Source organism: Oratosquilla oratoria, chromosome 5 (genome assembly GCF_046742065.1).
Source record: "Oratosquilla oratoria isolate Oo_2021 chromosome 5, ASM4674206v1, whole genome shotgun sequence".
Classification (NCBI taxonomy): domain Eukaryota; kingdom Metazoa; phylum Arthropoda; class Malacostraca; order Stomatopoda; family Squillidae; genus Oratosquilla; species Oratosquilla oratoria.
This window is the reverse complement of record NC_134781.1, coordinates 87554234-87571473: the sequence shown is the minus strand read 5'-3', so window position 1 is coordinate 87571473 and position 17240 is coordinate 87554234. Positions and strand designations below refer to the sequence as shown.

General features: G+C 41.0%; 3 protein-coding genes across 3 annotated transcripts; 1 reads left to right on the top strand and 2 right to left on the bottom strand.

Annotated features, from left to right (window-relative positions):
- Positions 1-553: 553 nt before the first annotated feature.
- On the bottom strand, positions 554-1615 carry LOC143025857 (uncharacterized). Its single transcript, XM_076185869.1, has 2 exons — positions 1477-1615; positions 554-1242 (listed from the first exon to the last, which is right to left on the bottom strand). Exon 2 carries the CDS (start codon positions 1190-1192, stop codon positions 554-556), a length of 639 nt encoding a protein of 212 aa, XP_076041984.1. The 5' UTR covers positions 1193-1242; positions 1477-1615.
- A 2477-nt stretch (positions 1616-4092) lies between these two features.
- LOC143025856 (uncharacterized) lies at positions 4093-5124 on the top strand. Its single transcript, XM_076185868.1, has 2 exons — positions 4093-4231; positions 4453-5124. The coding sequence occupies exon 2, from the start codon at positions 4504-4506 to the stop codon at positions 5122-5124; it is 621 nt and encodes a 206-aa protein (XP_076041983.1). The 5' UTR covers positions 4093-4231; positions 4453-4503.
- A 4833-nt stretch (positions 5125-9957) lies between these two features.
- Positions 9958-11021, bottom strand: LOC143025289 (uncharacterized). The gene is made up of 2 exons (XM_076184761.1): positions 10883-11021; positions 9958-10646 (listed from the first exon to the last, which is right to left on the bottom strand). The coding sequence occupies exon 2, from the start codon at positions 10594-10596 to the stop codon at positions 9958-9960; it is 639 nt and encodes a 212-aa protein (XP_076040876.1). The 5' UTR covers positions 10597-10646; positions 10883-11021.
- Positions 11022-17240: the final 6219 nt, after the last annotated feature.

The window sequence follows — 17240 nt, the reverse complement described above, 5'->3', positions numbered from 1 at the left end:
TCACTTCCAGTATGTTCACTTCTTGTATGGATATGCATACTGATTACAGAATAGTCACTGCCCATGGGAAAGATGGTGGGCTGTTTGAGTGATGCTTTTGGTTGTGCTCCATTCTTGTGCGAAATATCTTCCGTTGTGTATGGTTTCCATAATTATATCTTCAGGTCTTTTTTCGTCACTAGTAAACGTATCAAGCCACTGTTCGCGGCATTTTACTTTAATTCTTAGCGCGTGATTTGCATCCCCAATTCTTTGAATATATTTCCGATGAAACATTGAGGTCAGTTGTAATCAATCGTCTATTGTAGAGCTTTCAATACCCTTTGGGTATGTGTTTCTTACATCCCTTGGAATGGCGTTTGGTATATTTTGCTGCCTTAGCACAGAATTGAATTGGTCCTTGTTACAATCCATTTGGTTGTTTTCTATTCTATGGATGTGTTGTGATCAGTGTTGTATTTTCTTCCGAGAGGGTTAAACGTAAGGGTATGCATAGTAGGTGTACAAAAATAAATAATTTATTTCCTTATACCTATCCATATACACTTAAACACTAAGTAGAGATCAGTAGGTCCATGCCGCCCAAGATGGCACAGTGGCCCCACTCCATCGTCATGTCCCCGAAGTGACTCTGCCACGAGGTTCCTCTGTTGGGAGCCACTCTACTGAAGCGGGACTTGAGGTAGATGCGGTAGAACTTGTGGGACTCGAGCACGAGGGCCTGGTGGAGGTCGAACTGTCCCGTGGCAGACGTGACGGTGCGGAGGCTGTTGAAGCTCTGGTCTTTGATCTCCAGCTCACCGTCGAAGGAGAGGAGGATTCGGTGCAACAAGACGTCGTGACTGAAGCACAGGAAGTCGACGATGCGTTCTCCCGCGCTCGACTTCTTCGTGACATTAGGACTTCGGTTGCATGAACTCAAAGCCTTCTGTTCTTGCGTCACACCTACAAGAGGAACTTTGGCAGGTCGAGGAACTGTAGTAGAACATTTTCGGAGTCTGAAAGCTCCTTGGGAATGTTTACATTCTAGGGACACCTTCGCAAAGTTTAGTGCGTGAGAAGTTGAGTATTTGGATGGAGAATTGGTCAGGAATGGGCGCTTGGGAGACGTGACTCCTGGAATGTCTTTGGGAGGAGATCCCATCCGCAGAAGAGGCGAGGTCCTCGGGTTTTCTTTGTCGAACTTAACCATAGCTGCTATCTGATGTGGATGTCTGACGATCTGGATAATGTGTCGTTTCCCTGGAAGGATAGGTGATAGATATTTAGTATTCAAAGTAGAATCTTAAGTGTAAGATGCATATGTTTGTGGTCAAAAGTTCGTTTCTTTAAACTTCTTAGGAGCAAAGTAAATAAAATGAAAGCTTGTCAAGATTAAACAGTCAATGAACGGTTATCGCTTAAAGTCAATATATGCTATTAATTTTAAACCAATACCCAACCATTTCTCTTTGTTGAACATTATGGAAAACACACCTGCACAACAATTCTAATGCTGGTATTGTTGAGAACTGGTTATTCTGCTGTGACCGCTACTGCCGATTGTCTTGACGGGGCTGCCCTGAATGGCAATTCTGACTTGATGGAACTGAGTATCAACTCTTTCCGTGCTGGACTCGAGTCGACTGTGCCCGAAAGCTCATGCAACGTCTTTATATGCACGTTGCTCTGGACCTGGCCGTGTTTATGTATACTCAACAAGACTCGACGTGTCTGTGGTGTGTGTGCGTTTGTCTGTACACCCTTGCACACAGTTGCAAATGTTCCTCCTCCCCTCCATTTTCATTTTATATTTTTGTCTAGACTCTCTGAACTCATGGAAAACTTATTGGCGGGTGCATTTTTTCTACATGATCGATTCTCTTTATTACTGGCAAAAGGTGCAAATCTATTTGTAGAAATTTGTGTCCAGGAAATAAGATATCTGGAGACTGATGGCATCATTCGGTTCCTCTACACACGTGAGCGGTGACGTAGTCGCGTTCTTGTTCGATTGTTTTTCTATCTTTTATTGAATCACATAATATCAAATAGGCTTGTGGAGGAGAGAGATTTACACTTTTGTTTTAGCTGACGACAAGCTATTTACATCAGTTATATGTATTCTCTTCAGTGGCTGAACGGACAATAGTTCGCCATAACATTTCCTATGAATTTATATTGGCGATAGTGGTTGTGAAGTTTGACTATTTTGAAGAAATCCTTCCATTATCATGGAAAAAAGTGGAAAAGCATATGTATGTGTAAGAAGCTGTGTGAATGTAATGTATACATTGCTGTGTCACGTGTATGTATACATGTATGAATAAATGTGATATGTGCAGTATATATACTCGTATACATATACATTCACCCGCGTTTAGATACACACGTACAGATGTCGTGTTCCTTGATTACGAATATATATAAGTAAGTGGTAGCTGAAGTCAAGATCAACAAGGAACACGAACAAACGTATGTACATGTAATTATCACTCTCGAAATAGAGGTGGTGTGAATGAGACTAATGTTTCCTAAATATGTGTCTTTTATCATTTTATATTAATTAATCTAAATTCAAATAATATAGTGAATGACTGTGATGTGTACGGGTGTGCGGTTGTGGGAGGCTGGACTAAAAGACTTAAAAGGTGCAGATCTTACTCACGGAATCACTTCTTGAACTGATAGAACTGAACTTGACTCTGTGGTAATAGCCTTGAAACTGACTTGACTTTTAACTTCTCAAGAGTACCATAGAAGACTGACATTTACTCTGTTGCAGGCCAGCTGGACAACCGGAAATAATCCTTAGAAAATCGAGAATATAAGGAATAGGCTACTTTAACTGTGGAGAAGTAATATGGGAGGAAAGGGAGACAGATGTAATTGTTGAATGTATGTTGAATACATTAAAGATCCTATGATAAAGGAACCAACACAATGGATAGACGAACACGCACCTGTAATACATGACATCTCAGTGAAATGTAAGCGAAACGTCAATGACATGTCAGTGGCATGGCAGTGGCATGGCAGTGACATGTCACGGATCTCGTTTAACTTAACCACATCTAGCCTGGCATCACCTATCCTAGCCTCACCTAACCTAACCTCACTTTACCTAACACGTTGATTAATTGATATAGTACTTCTCGTGTATGCGTGTGGGAAGGAATCAGAAAAAGTATTAAGAATATCAAGGTCAGGTCATCCACTTTTACGGGATCGGTTTTTGTCGAAAAAAATATTGAAAAATGAAAGAAAATGGCATGAATGAATAGTTTTACGAACGGTGCTCATGTGAAGAGAGACTAAATATTCTGGGGCTACCTACTATCAGAGTAAAGAAGAAAGCGAGATGATTTAAAAGTAGAGTTTACTCGTAGAGCCCTGAAATGTGTCGACATAACTGATTAAGGGTAGCTGTTAGTGTGAGAACTAAGGAAGGCGAGAATCCTTAGATTTTTTTTTTTTTTTTTTTGGGGGGGGGACTTTTTTTCAACACAGTATTATTGATCGATGGAATGGTTTGAATGAGGGAAGAGTATTCATATGAGACAATTCATTGTCAGGGTTTACCCCTAGAAATGGAATGACGGGACTCTACCAGCATAGCTGATGGAAATGGCGCAGCGCCAGCCAGAACTAAAGTGCAAGTCCCCCTCACTCTACACGCATAATGCCGGTTTTAGAGTAAGGAGTCTAATAAGAATTTGAAAAAACAGTCCAGCAGGAACGCAACTACGTCACCACTCACGGGTGCAAAGGAACAGAATGATGCCATTAGTCCCCAGATTTCTTATTTCTTCCATGCAATAGTGTGCAAATAGTGTTGCAGCTTTCGTCATTTGAGAAAAGAATTAGAAATATATAAGCAATGCATCCGCCAATAAGCTTATCCTGAGTTCACATACATATCGAGACACATATGAAATGAAATTGAGGCGGAGGAACGTCTGCAACTGTTTGCGAGCGCATACAGACAAACGCACGCACACACGACGATGCAGACACGTCCAGTCTTGTTGAGCGTAAACATAAACACGGCCAGGTCCAGAGCAACGTGTATATAAAGGCACAGCATGAGCTGTTGGGCACAGTCGAGTACAGTCCACCACGGAAGGAGTTTACTTCCAGCTTCATCAGAAGTGAACTGCCAGTTCCAGCAACCCTGTAAAAACAAACGGCATTAGCTGTTCCAGCAGAACAACCAGCTCTCAAAGACTTCAGTTTTAGAACTTTTCCTCAGGTGTGTTTGAAAACGCATGGCCAACACTATTCAGTCAATATCATATTTTGGCATTGTTGAGTGACAACTTCTCATTAATGATGAGCCCAATCGTGACAGGCTTTTACTTTACATCACGTGGTTAAATGGTGTCTACAGAAACTATATTTTTACAACAATATGTGCATCTTGCACTTTAGATTCTACTTGGAATACTAAACACGTGTCTCCTATCTTTCCAGATAAAGGACACACCTACCCATATCGTTAGACGTCCACATTAGTTAACAGCTATGGTCAAGTTCGACAAAGAAAACTTGAGGACCTCGCCTCTTCTGCGGAGGGGGTCTCCTCCCAAAGACATTCCCAAGAGCCCCTTTTTGGCCAATTCTCCATCCAAATACTCAACTTCTCACGTCCTGAACTTTGCGAAGTTGTCTCTGGAAGGTAAACATTCTCAAGGAACTTTCAGACTCCGAAAATGTTCTACAGTCCCTCGATCTGCCAAAGTTCCTCTTGTAGGTGTGACAGAAGAACAGAATGTTTTCAGTTCGTGCAGCCGAAGTCTTAATGTCGCGAAGAAGACGATCACAGGAGAGCGCATTGTCGACTTCCTGTCCTTTAGTCATGACGTCCTGTTGCACCGAATCCTCCTCTCCTTCGACGGCGAGCTGGAGATCAAAGACCAGAGTTCCAACAGCCTCCGCACCGTCACGTCTGCTACGGGACAGTTCGACCTCCACCAGCCCCTCGTGCTCGAGGCCCACAAGTTCTACCGCATCTACCTCAAGTCCCGCTTCAGCAGAGTGGCTCCCAACAGAGGAACCTCGTGGCAGAGTCACTTCGGGGATATGACGATGGAGTGGGGCCACTGTGCCATCTTGGGCGGCATGGACCTACTGATCTCTATTTAATGTTTCAGGTGTAAATAGATAGATATAAGAAAATAAATTATTTATTTTTTGTACATTCAGTATTCATATCCATTAGTTTGACTCGCAGGAATAATTACAAAAAGTTAAGCTGACTGAAACATACCCATAGAATAGAAAACGTCCTACAATATAATATTACTAGTTCTACTCCAATATTAGCGTCACAAAATATATCGTCCGCTTCAAGGGCTGCAACAACCACCAAACCCAAATCCAAAGAATGCAAAGAACACATAATCCCGGCAAAAAGAAAATGTACCAACAAATCAAGAACTTAGTTATCAACGGGGGGGGGGGGAAATAAAACACGTGAAAATGCTAGACAATATTAGACATTTCGCCCAAATATGAAGGCCAACCAAAACAAGCACTCATACTACCTATCACCTTCCGATGAAGCCCTAATCTCACCTTTTCACCCATCTCGTAGAAGGCTTGTGGGCATGTCAGTTGATCAGTCTTTTCCGGGTACCTCTCTCCCTTTGAATCTTTAGAAGGACATCATCCTAGGAAGAATTCCTTTGGCGAAGTGCCTCGTCTGTCTTTTGTTCCCATCATTTCTGCGGCCTGAATATACGGTACGTCTTTGGTGCTAGACTTCCACATATACCGTTTTTTGGGGGGGATTCAATACTGCTCCATCCTCATGAAATGCCCAAACCAAAAGTATGCTATCGATGTTTAATTCATCCCTTATTCTTTTATTTCGAAACCTGTCCCCTTTTGTAACTCCTGTTTATCAATTTGAGGACCCACATTTCGACAGCTTGCACTCTGCTTTCCGTTTTCGTAGTTAGAAGCCAATTTTCACATCCGTAACAATGGGCATGGTGAAGAATCGTCTTGCAATTTGTCACTCCTTCTATTCTAGGAATTATGATAATGAAACCATATAAACTGCACAGTCCAAAACACACTCTAACCAACGAAACATCTTTAACAACTACTACTCTATAACAAGTCACACGCCTCTAATGGCCAAAACCACATAAGATATTAAAAAACACGCAGAATAAAACTAGAAGATTACTGACCCGCTTCAAAGGATAAAGGCAATAAAAAACATCCATACTTGTTATATATTACTCATTTTACAATATCTGATTTAATATATATATATATGTGTGTGTGTGTGTGTCTGTGTGATTCACCATGGTCTTGGATAACGTGTTGGGCTCGTCACCGATAGCCATTTCCCTTCCGGAAGAGAGCTCAGAGCTCATATATGAACGATTTATGGGTAATGTTGTGACCTTACACGCACACACATACCCAACTCCCCGCCCACGAGAGTTAAGTTTAACGACTGGCAGCGCAGCGATACTGAAATTATTTCAACTGGGCGGGATTCGAACTCGGACCGTTATAGCACTGCGCCATCGAGTCAAGGTGTATATATATATATATATATATATATATATATATATATATATATATATATATATATATATAATTGTGTGTCTGTGTGTGTCCCAATGGTTTATATCAAATGATGGAAAAGTTCAACATAACTTTTTAAAAGTATCTCCATGAACATCGTGTAGTATTCAGACACACATAACCATTCTCTAAACCGTTTTATACATCACACTTTGGTACAATCGAAATTAGTAGAAGCATATAAATCGCCTCCTCAAAATAGATTGTAATCCTATCACGCATACATCGACGGTGGTGATGAGAGCAAAACCTTCCCTTTCGGGAGAGGTGAAATGCCTCCGCATTACACTTGACACTACATCAATATTATATGATGGCACCACGGAGAGAGGGAGATGGGGGGGAAGGGGAAGAACAGATAGAAATGACGGAAGGAAGAGAGAGAGAGAGAGAGATAGGCTGCCGGGCTTCCGGCACGCAGGTATTTATTTCCTACGTCGGCAAATACGGGGAGGGAGGGTAGAGCCCATGTCGCCCAGACGAAGGCGGGAGGAGGTGTGTATGTGTGTGTGTGTGTTGGTTAAGGCAAAAACTTAAATCTAACCTTAAATCTAATAACTTAAACCTATTCTTTTTTTCATCGTAACTCTAAGTTTTGAATATTGATGTGTGCCTATGCTCGCTTTTTATTATTCATGAAAAAGGGGGGTATAGTTACGTCTGGGAAAAGTGGGGTATGTCAATTTTAATACAGTATTACACAAAAAACATTAATAGTATTACTTAATATAGCAATCTATTTAAAAAAATTACATATTACTTTTATTCAAATGAATGTTTTATATGATTTATTTTAGAAATGTTTATTTTTAGAAATAAAACATATTTTCTTTAAGGGATAGCTTTAATTTTATACACACGCTTAGGTTTTCGTGTCTGACAATATAATGGTCTCTACATAGCAGCCCATGAAAGAGTAAAGAAGGATAAAAAGAAAAGATGAAGACGATTTGGAAAAGAAAAAGCGAAGAAGAATAGAAAAAGAAAGAAGAAGAACAGAAAGAGAAGAAACGAAAAAATAAAGAAAATAGAATAAAAATAAAAATAAGCAGAAAAAAAAATACTTCAAAAGTTAACGATAGAGGGTGCTATCAACCAAGATCTAAGAATATATATTTAGACCTTGCTATCAACCATGTCGTAAGAATAGCCTGAGAACTCTTCTTAAGACTCGTCGTAGCCACTGCGTTGTTGAAAAACAACGACTGAAGTTCCCAATCCACAGCATCCTCGTAGTAACGCTGTCAAATGTTCATCAGGCTCTCGGTAAGTCTCATCAGTGACGTGTTCTTTTAGCAGGGACTACGTTCCTTCTCGACCTCAAACCCCTCGAAAGTGATGACTCCCAAATGTGTTCTGCATTGGGGATAACCGGCGTATGGAAGACCCTGCGGGTAATGTAAAACGCAGGATTCGCAGAAATTCGATTATGCCGGTTGCAAAATCTAACCATTGAAATTCTATGATCATTATCAAACTTGCATTTCAGGACTGTGCCTGCTTAAAAATATGAATTGTAGCGACAAGATGGAAATTAACTCAAAAGTATAGCCTCAAAAAAGAAATTATAGAATTTTTTTTTTAAATAATACAATCTTTGGAAATGTATGCAAATTTGATACATTACTTACATCAATTTCTTTTTTTATTTATAAAGTATGAAGAACAAATTCAAAACATTTAGATTTTTATTTAAATTGCTAAGCTGCATTGTACAAGAGGATATTTCCAACCCTCATTCTACAATTTCTAAATCAGCGTCTTCGTGACGGCCACAAACCAACTCTTACAAGGTTTCGCAAGAACATCCGCTTTTATTTAATTTCCATAAGCAATATCACAACTACGTCCATATCAGCTACCCATTTCTTCATATATCTATTTACAGAAAATATTACTTTTGATACAAAGCACCACATGTTAGCGAAAACTTGAAAACGTCCGTTTTATTGATGCTACGATCGCACTGACGTCACTTGTTCCCTGTACTGCATCTCTAGAAGTTCTTTTACCCACGCTTCGGAGATGTATTAGTCACGTGAAGAGGAGAGGCCGGGAGGAGGCATCAGAGTGAGCGAAGAGGAGGAGGATAAAGGTCTGGACAAAGTCGGGGGAAACTAATACGCTTTGGTAACACTTGAAAATACAATTAGATTAAATAGAATAAAACAAGATAAAATAAAATAATATAAAACTAAATAAAAATGAAATAAAAAAAAGCTCAATTAAAACAAAATAGAATAAAACAAACAAGACAATACCTAAAATTGGGAACAATTTTCTTCCCAGAAGTTGGTTCTGTCCCCAATAATAGATCGACTGGCGCGCCCACTTGAGCAAGAATATCCTAATAACATAAGCTAAATAGATTTGCGTGTGTGTAGTGGGATGGGGGTAAAGCACAACAGGGTTCTGTACTTTCATTAGCACTATGAGGTTGAGAGAAGGCAATAAGGGTTAGGGGGGAGGGGGGTTATAGGGGTAAACGGGGAGGTCATTAAAAAAAATGAGAATTCAGGGGTGGGAAGGGGAGAGGATGAGAAAGGTTCGAAATGGGGGAGGCTGGGGGGGATGTCACACCCCCATCCCGAGGCGACATTTTACACGCTCCCCCCCTCCAGGGAATTATCCCCCCCCCCATGAAATTGTCCCCACCCCTCGACCCCCGGCGGAGTAATTTCCCAAAATAGAAATGTCATCGAACAAAGTAAACAGTACAAGAACGATGACATCTGTCCATCTCTGGAACATCCTCGGTCTTTCCCTCAAGTTCGCTCCATCCACCTCTGCCTTTTTTTTCTTTTTTTTTCTTAGTCAGTCTTCATTCATTCTATCCATAAGCCTGAACCATCCCAGTAATACCTTAACAGCCCTATCTGGCAGCTTCCTTTCAACCCCTGCTTTCCACCTCACCTCCTCAATTCTCACTACCCACCATCGCAACCCCCATCCATACTTCTGAATCTCCTTTCTGCTTCCCTTGAATTCACTTTCGTCCCTTCGCACCCCATTCTCTTCGGAATATTGTAATGAGATGCATACTAATTTCAAAATAAATAGGGACTGCCCTGGGGAAAGATGGTGGGCTGTTTGGTTGATACTCTTGGATGTGCTACATTCTTGTGCCAAATATCTCCCGTTGTCTTTGGTTTCCATAATTATATCTTCCAGTGTTTTTTCGTCACTAGAGAACATATCCTGCCACTATTCGTCATGCTGTTACCTCAATTCTTAGCGCGTGATTTGCTTCCCATGGGTATGTTGTGGTCAGTGTTGTATGTTCTTCTGTGAGAGTTAACGTAAGGGCATGCATACTAGGTGTACAAAAATAAACAATTTATTTCCTTATACCTATCCATATACACTTAAACATTAAGTAGAGATCAGTAGGTCCATGCCGCCCAAGATGGCGCAGTGGCCCCACTCCATCGTCATGTCCCCGAAGTGACTCTGCCACGAGGTTCCTCTCTTGGGAGCCACTCTGCTGAAGCGGGACTTGAGGTAGATGCGGTAGAACTTGTGGGCCTCGAGCACGAGGGGATCGTGGAGGTCGAACTGTCCCGTGGCAGACGTGACTGTGCGTAGGGTGTTGAAACTCTGGTCTTTGATCTCCAGCTCGCCGTCGAAGGAGAGGAGGATTCGGTGCAACAGGACGTCGTGACTGAAGCACAGGAAGTCGACGATGCGTTCTCCCGCGCTCGACTTCTTCGTGACATTAAGACTTCGGTTGCACGAACTGAAAACATTTTGTTCTTCTGTCACACCTACAAGAGGAACTTTGGCGGGTCGAGGGATTGTAGTAGAATATTTTCGGAGTCTGAAAGTTCCTGGGGTATGTTTACCTTCCAGAGACACCTTGGCAAAGTTCAGGACGTGAGATGTTGAGTATTTGGATGGAGAATTGGTGAAGAATGGGCGCTTGGGAGACGTGACTCCTGGAATGTCTTTGGGAGGAGATCCCCTCCGCAGAACAGGCGAGGTCCTCAAGTTTTCTTTGTCGAACTTAACCATAGCTGCTATCTGATGTGGATGTCTGACGATCTGGATAAGGTGTCGTTTCCCTGGAAGGATAGGTGATAGATATTTAGTATTCAAAGTAGAATCTTAAGTGTAAGATGCATATGTTTGTGGTCAAAAGTTCGTTTCTTTAAACATCTTAGGAGCAAGGCAAATAAAATGAAAGCTTGTCAAGATTAAACACAGTCAATGAACGGTTATTGCTTAAAGTCAATATATGCTATTAATTTTAAACCAATAGCCAACAATTTTTCTTTGTTGAACATTATGGAAAACACACCTGCACAACAGTTCTAATGCTGGTATTGTTGAGAGCTGGTTATTCTGCTGTGACCGCTGATTGTCCTGATGGGGCTGCTCTGAATGGCAATTCTGACTTGATGGTACTGAGAATCAACTCTTTCCGTGCTGGACTCGAGTCGACTGTGCCCAAATGTTCATGCAACGTCTTTATATGCACGTTGCTCTGGACCTGGCCGTGTTTATGTATACTCAACAAGACTCGACGTGTCTGTGGTGTGTGTGCGTTTGTCTGTACACCCTTGCACACAGTTGCAAATGTTCCTCCTCCTCCTCTCCATTTTCATTTTATATTTTTGTCTAGACTATCTGACCTCATGAAAAACTTATTGGCGGGTGCATTATTCCTACATCACTGATTTTCTTCATTATTGGCAAAAGCTGCAAATTCGTTTGTACAGAATTGTGTCCAGGGAATAAGATATCTGGAGACTGATGGCATCATTCGGTTCCTCTACACACGTGAGCGGTGACGTAGTCGCGTTCTTGTTCGATTGTTTTTCTATCTTTTATTGAATCACATAATATCAAATAGGCTTGTGGAGGAGAGAGATTTACACTTTTGTTGTAGGTGACGCCAAGCTATTTCTTTCAGTTATGTGTATTCTCTTCAGTAGCTGAAGGGACAATAGTTCGCCATAACATTTCTTATGAATTCATATTGGCGATAGTGGTTGTGAAGTTTGACTATTTTGAGAAAATCCCTCCATCGCGAAAAAAAAGTGGAAAAGCAGATGTATGTCTGTAAGAACCTGTGTGAATGTAATGCATGAATTGCTGTGTCATGTGTATGTGTACATGTGTGCATAAATGTGAGATGTATATACTCTATATTCACCCGCACACAGACACACACAACAGAATACTGATAAATAGGAACACAGCTGAGCAACTGTTACCGTTCCTTAGAAAACCGAGAATATAAGAAATAGGCCACTTCAACTGTGGAGAAGTAAGATGGGGGGAATGGGAGACGGAGGTAAGTATTGTTGAGTGCAGATGTGTTCAGCACAGTCATGACAACGTAGAGATCCTACGAGTAAAGGAACCAACAGGATGCATAGACGAACATACGCTTGCAAGACATGATATGTTAGTGACATGTCAGTGACATATAAATGAAACGCAAGTGAAAAGTCAACGACACGTCAGTGGCACCGCAGTGACATGTCACCTCATTTAACCCCACCTTATCTATATTACCTTAGCTTGCCTAACCCCATCCTACCTAATCTTGCCTTACCTAACATTTGTGTGGGAAAAAAAGAACTTATATCCAGGTACATCCTAACTTGACCTGGAGATGGACACGGGGGTTCGCCGATTAAATGAAGCGGCCTTGCTGTTGATGTGCTGTGTCTTCCTGCATTGCTTCTGACCCAGGGCAGTGGCCGATATGCATGGGTGACCTGTCATCCAGAAGGAGCCAAGATATGAGAGAAGGAGGGGTTGGATGGGAGTGGAATATGTGGGAATGGAATGGGTGGGAGTGGGTTTTATGCCCTTTTTTTTCGGCTACCTCCCTTGTAAGGGTAAAAAAGCCGTTGGTGTATTTATTTTGCTGCATCTGCGGTGAGTAGACACTCAAATCCCGGAAAGAGTATTTTATACGCCTGATTAAAAATGCTCTGTGTAGTAATTTAGTTGTAAAGCGAGTGACCATCATTAAAATTGATATTCCTATAATTATTTTGTCTCGTGTGTCCAGCTTCTTACAGCATGGAAGGCAAAAAATTGATGTCACCTGACTTTTGCTACTCCCATGGCTTGACGAGAACACAAACATCACATTTCGCATGACTTCCTCTGCACGACAATTATAAATGGCAAGTCAAAATCCAATCATATCAACTATTTCAACTTATCGTCTGTTATGAGTTCAATACATCAAAGTCAAAACTTCACCGTGCTAGAGCCTCCAAGAAACATGTGACAGCGGGTGACAATAAGTTTGGTGATGAGATAGTAGGTCAAATAAAAGACAGTATGGATCCAACGTGTAAGGCAAAGTCAAAATCTTAAATCTTGAATCCTTCATTTATAAATATTAAATCGTTCATTTAGATATAAGCAAGCCGAACTCTTGGCTTTCAGGGTGAGAGGTTGGAATATTCTCCGGAAGGCAACAAAGTTTTATTTTGTCGTGATCCCATCACCGCTATTTCCGATGGCGAAGATATTGAAATTATGGGTATTTACCTAGTACTAAGCACTATCAACGTGTTTGGATAGCAGGAAACTTCTGGGTAACAAATATGACATGGATATTGAAAGATTTATCGTCGAACTTAAATGGACTCAAAATAATATTATAAAATTTAAGTTTGAAAATATTACAACCTTTGTAAATGTATGCAAATTTGACATATGATTTACATCAATTTCTTTTTTATTTACAAAATAAGAAGAACCATTCAAAATGTTAAATAATTTTATTTAAATTACTAAGCTACAATGTACAAGAGAATATTTCCAGCCCTCATTCTACAATTTCTAAATCAGCGTCTTCATGACGACCACAAATCAACTACAAGGTTTCGCAAGAACATCCGCTACTTTTATTTATTTTCCATAAGCAATATCACAACTACGTCCATAACAGCTACCCATTTCTTCATATATCTATTTACAGAAAATATTACTTTTGATACAAAGCAGTAGTGCTGGGCAAATACCGCTAATTTCAATATCGAAATTATTGGTGAACAACAATACAGTTACCGAAATTACCGACAGTTTACCGGTAAAAGACTCGTGAGGTAGTAGTGACGTCACAAGTTCGAGTCGAGTTCGAAAAATCAATGTTTTTGTCATTTAATAAGCTATATCTCTGGTTCTATTTTACATATTGTTTTTATTGTTATGTCATTGTAAAGGGAAAAGGTCATACTTTAATTGGTGCTACTATAGTATGCTATCTACCGCGCGAGTGAGTGAATGGAGGGTGTCTGAGGGTGGGTGTGGTGTATTCATTTTCGTTCGCGTCTGGGTTCATGTTTGGAGGTGGTAGTGGTAGGCAGCTACCGGTAAAGTTACAGGTTTTATCGGTAACAACCTTAACGATGGCTTACCGGCAAACATTCTGCTACCGTTAAAGCTTCGTTAACCGATAACTCGATAAGCTATACCATAACATTCAGAGATCGGTAAGCACGTCTCGGCTTGGTGGTACCGAGTGACGGTGGTGACGGGCCCAGTGCCCCGCTAATTTTACCGGTTAAACTTTTATCATTAAGCAAGTATGTACCGCTAAGGTCTCGGTCATTTATTTTACCATTAAAGCCGTTTTTCGGCACCTTTTTTAATCTATCAATAGAATTAAAGTTATTTCTGTGATCAGCATACAAAACTGTATCAATTGTGAAAGTTTCATAAAAAAAAAAATTCCGCGTGTCGCCAAAAGAAGACCCATATATATATATATATATATATATATATATATATATATAATCGACAGCTATTTCCCTCTCGGAAGAGCTCAGAACTCGCATGACCGATCTATGGGTAATGCTGTGACCTTGCACGCACCTCCCCCCCAACTCCCCGCCCACGAGAGTTGGAGTAACGACTCGGAGCACAGCGATACTGAAATTATTTCAGCCCTGGACAGGTGTGTGTGTGTGTGTGTGTGATTCACTTTGGTCACCTTGGTCTTTGGATCACGTGTTGGACTCGTGATCGACATCTATTTCACTCCAGGAAGAGAGCTGTGTGTGTATTCACCTCGGATCTGCTGCAGGTGTGTGTGTGTGTGTGTGTGTGTGTGTGTAGTTTCGTATGCTGATCACAGAAATAACATTAATTCTATTGAGAAATTAAAAAGAGTGCCGAAAAAACGATTTTAATTATAAAAACTTACCGAGACCTTAGCGGTACATACTTGCTTAATGATAAAAGTTTAACCGCTAAAATTAGCGGGGCACTGGGCCCGTCACCACCGTCACTCGGTACCACCAAGCCGAGACGTGCTTATCGGTCTGTGAGTGTTATGGTATAGCTTATCGAGTTATCGGTTAACGAAGCTTTACCGGTAGCAGAATTTATATCGGTAAGCTATCATTAAGTTTGTTGCCGATAAAATCGGTAATTTCACCGGTAGCTACCCACCACTACAAAGCAGCACATGTTAACGAAAACTTGAAAACGTCCGTTTTGTTGATGCTACAATCATGAAGACGCTGAGTTAGAAATTGTAGAATGAGGACTGGAAATATCCTCCTGTACAATGCAGCTTAGTTATTTAAATAAAAATTATTAATATTTTTAAAGGTTCTTATCTTATAAATAAAAAATAAATTGATTTAAGTAATATGTCAAATTTGCATACATTTCCAAAGTGTGTACTATTTTCAAACTTAATTTCTATAATAATATTTTCAAAATTTATATACCCAGCACTCACATTTTATAAACTCAATATTCTATTTTTAATCAGGAATTTCCCTGTTGTACATATGCAATAATGAAGTCTACATAATAGTACGTGAGGCTTGAGATAATTGGACTAGATGTAAATGTGCGACTCCCGCATTTAAATATCTCGCAGGTTCTCTCATACGCCCGTTATCCCCGATGCAGAACACATTTTGGGAGTCATCACTTCCGAGGGGTTTCAGGTCGAGAAGGATCGAAGTCCCTGCTAAGCCTACAACAGGACACGTTACTGATCAAACTTACCGAGAGCATGATGAATATTTGACAGTGTTACTACGAGGATGCTGTGGCTCGGGAGCTTCACTTGTTTTCAACAAGGGTCAGCCACGGCGGGCTAGTTCCTGTTTCTACGTTTCGAGATGATAAAGCGCATGGGAAGTCGTGATGGTGGCAGCTTTGTTTTGGTCGAAGGAAGGACGTTAGATAATATAATCGCACTAAATACATCCTGTATCATTGAGCCCTTTCCTGCTTTCAGGTCAATGGGTCCGTTTTCTTTACTTTGTCTGGAAGTTTTCCTTCCGCCTCCTTTGTCATTTGTTTATCCCTAGCGGCGCGGCGCGGCACCGCGCTGGTGCCCTCTCGTTGGGTACTAAGGCAAATAATAGATCCATTCCGTGGCAAAGGATTTTCCTTGCTATGTCGTAGTTGGTGCAGATCAGTGAGGACTTCATTAGAGCACCAAGTAGCTCTTCCTGCCATGTTCTTCATGTTATTTCCTTTGCTCTCTCTCTTCTACTTCATGATTTTTTTTCCATATCCTGATTTTATTTTACGTTTTAATCGAATAGTGGGACCCTGACTTCGAGTCTGTCGACCTATGAGTTCGGAAGCACCGGTCCTCGTGGCCTGTGGGTCCTCTCCAGAGATCGTCCATCAAACTCGCGGAAGGCTCCTCTATGTTTTTATTTCCTTCCGGCTATTTTCCCAACTCTCTATCCATCTTGCGGGAGTGAGTGCGCGTCCACAACATTTGCGGGTGAACCACCCTTCGGCTCGGGGTCTCGCTGGGCTTGAACCCTGGAAGCCTCTGGAACGTCTCGAGGGACTTTCAAGTGACCTCGAAGCCCCGCGGGGACATCAAGTTTGCGAGAGGTTCCTGATCCTTCGCCTTGCAAGTTGCTCTTCAGTCCTTTCCAATCTTTCACGTTGCAGGAACTACATTTTCCATTTTTTTCACTGTTGCCCTTTTCCTCTCTCAAGGAAGAAGAAGAACTCTTTCCTTGGTGGATGATGATTCGTGTTCGAGGTCAAGTCGTCCGTGAATATCTTTGCGTTCTTTCTTGAAGACTCTCCGACCTTGCGTCGCAGGGTCGCCCTTGAAGGGCCTTCGTGGTTACCGAGTTTGAGTGTGACACAGATTGAATCTATGTTATTCCTTGAGAACGTGATTCTTGTTGTTGTTATAGCTTTTGTTTTCATTGTTAATGTTATACAGTACATGCATATATCGCTTGAAATTGACGACATCCGATGAAAATAAAGAAAGAGCGTATTTCTTTATATTTTCATTCAGTATCAAAAAGGATAATTGTTCAGCCTTTCAGTGACGGAGGGAGTATCCTGACTGAACGAAATCGTCTGGCAATATTAAGCATAATTTTCTATCTACGGGTTTATGCAGGCTGTTTTTCAATACTTAAAGGGCCGCAATTTGGCTCCCAGGAGTAAGATCACTTGGAGGCAAGAAGAAAAATAAAAGATTGATTTTTTTTTTCTTTTTTCATAAGGGTCAAATCAGTATCTATTCTTCTCGACTCATTCACATTTAAAATCAGTGGGAGTCTGAAAGAAGGTGAACGAAAATTTCATCATGTTCATTCAAATTTCATTACATATTGAAATCAAAACTCTGGTTAGTATCTATTCCGTCCTAGATTAGGATTACGCAGCGGCGATAGGGT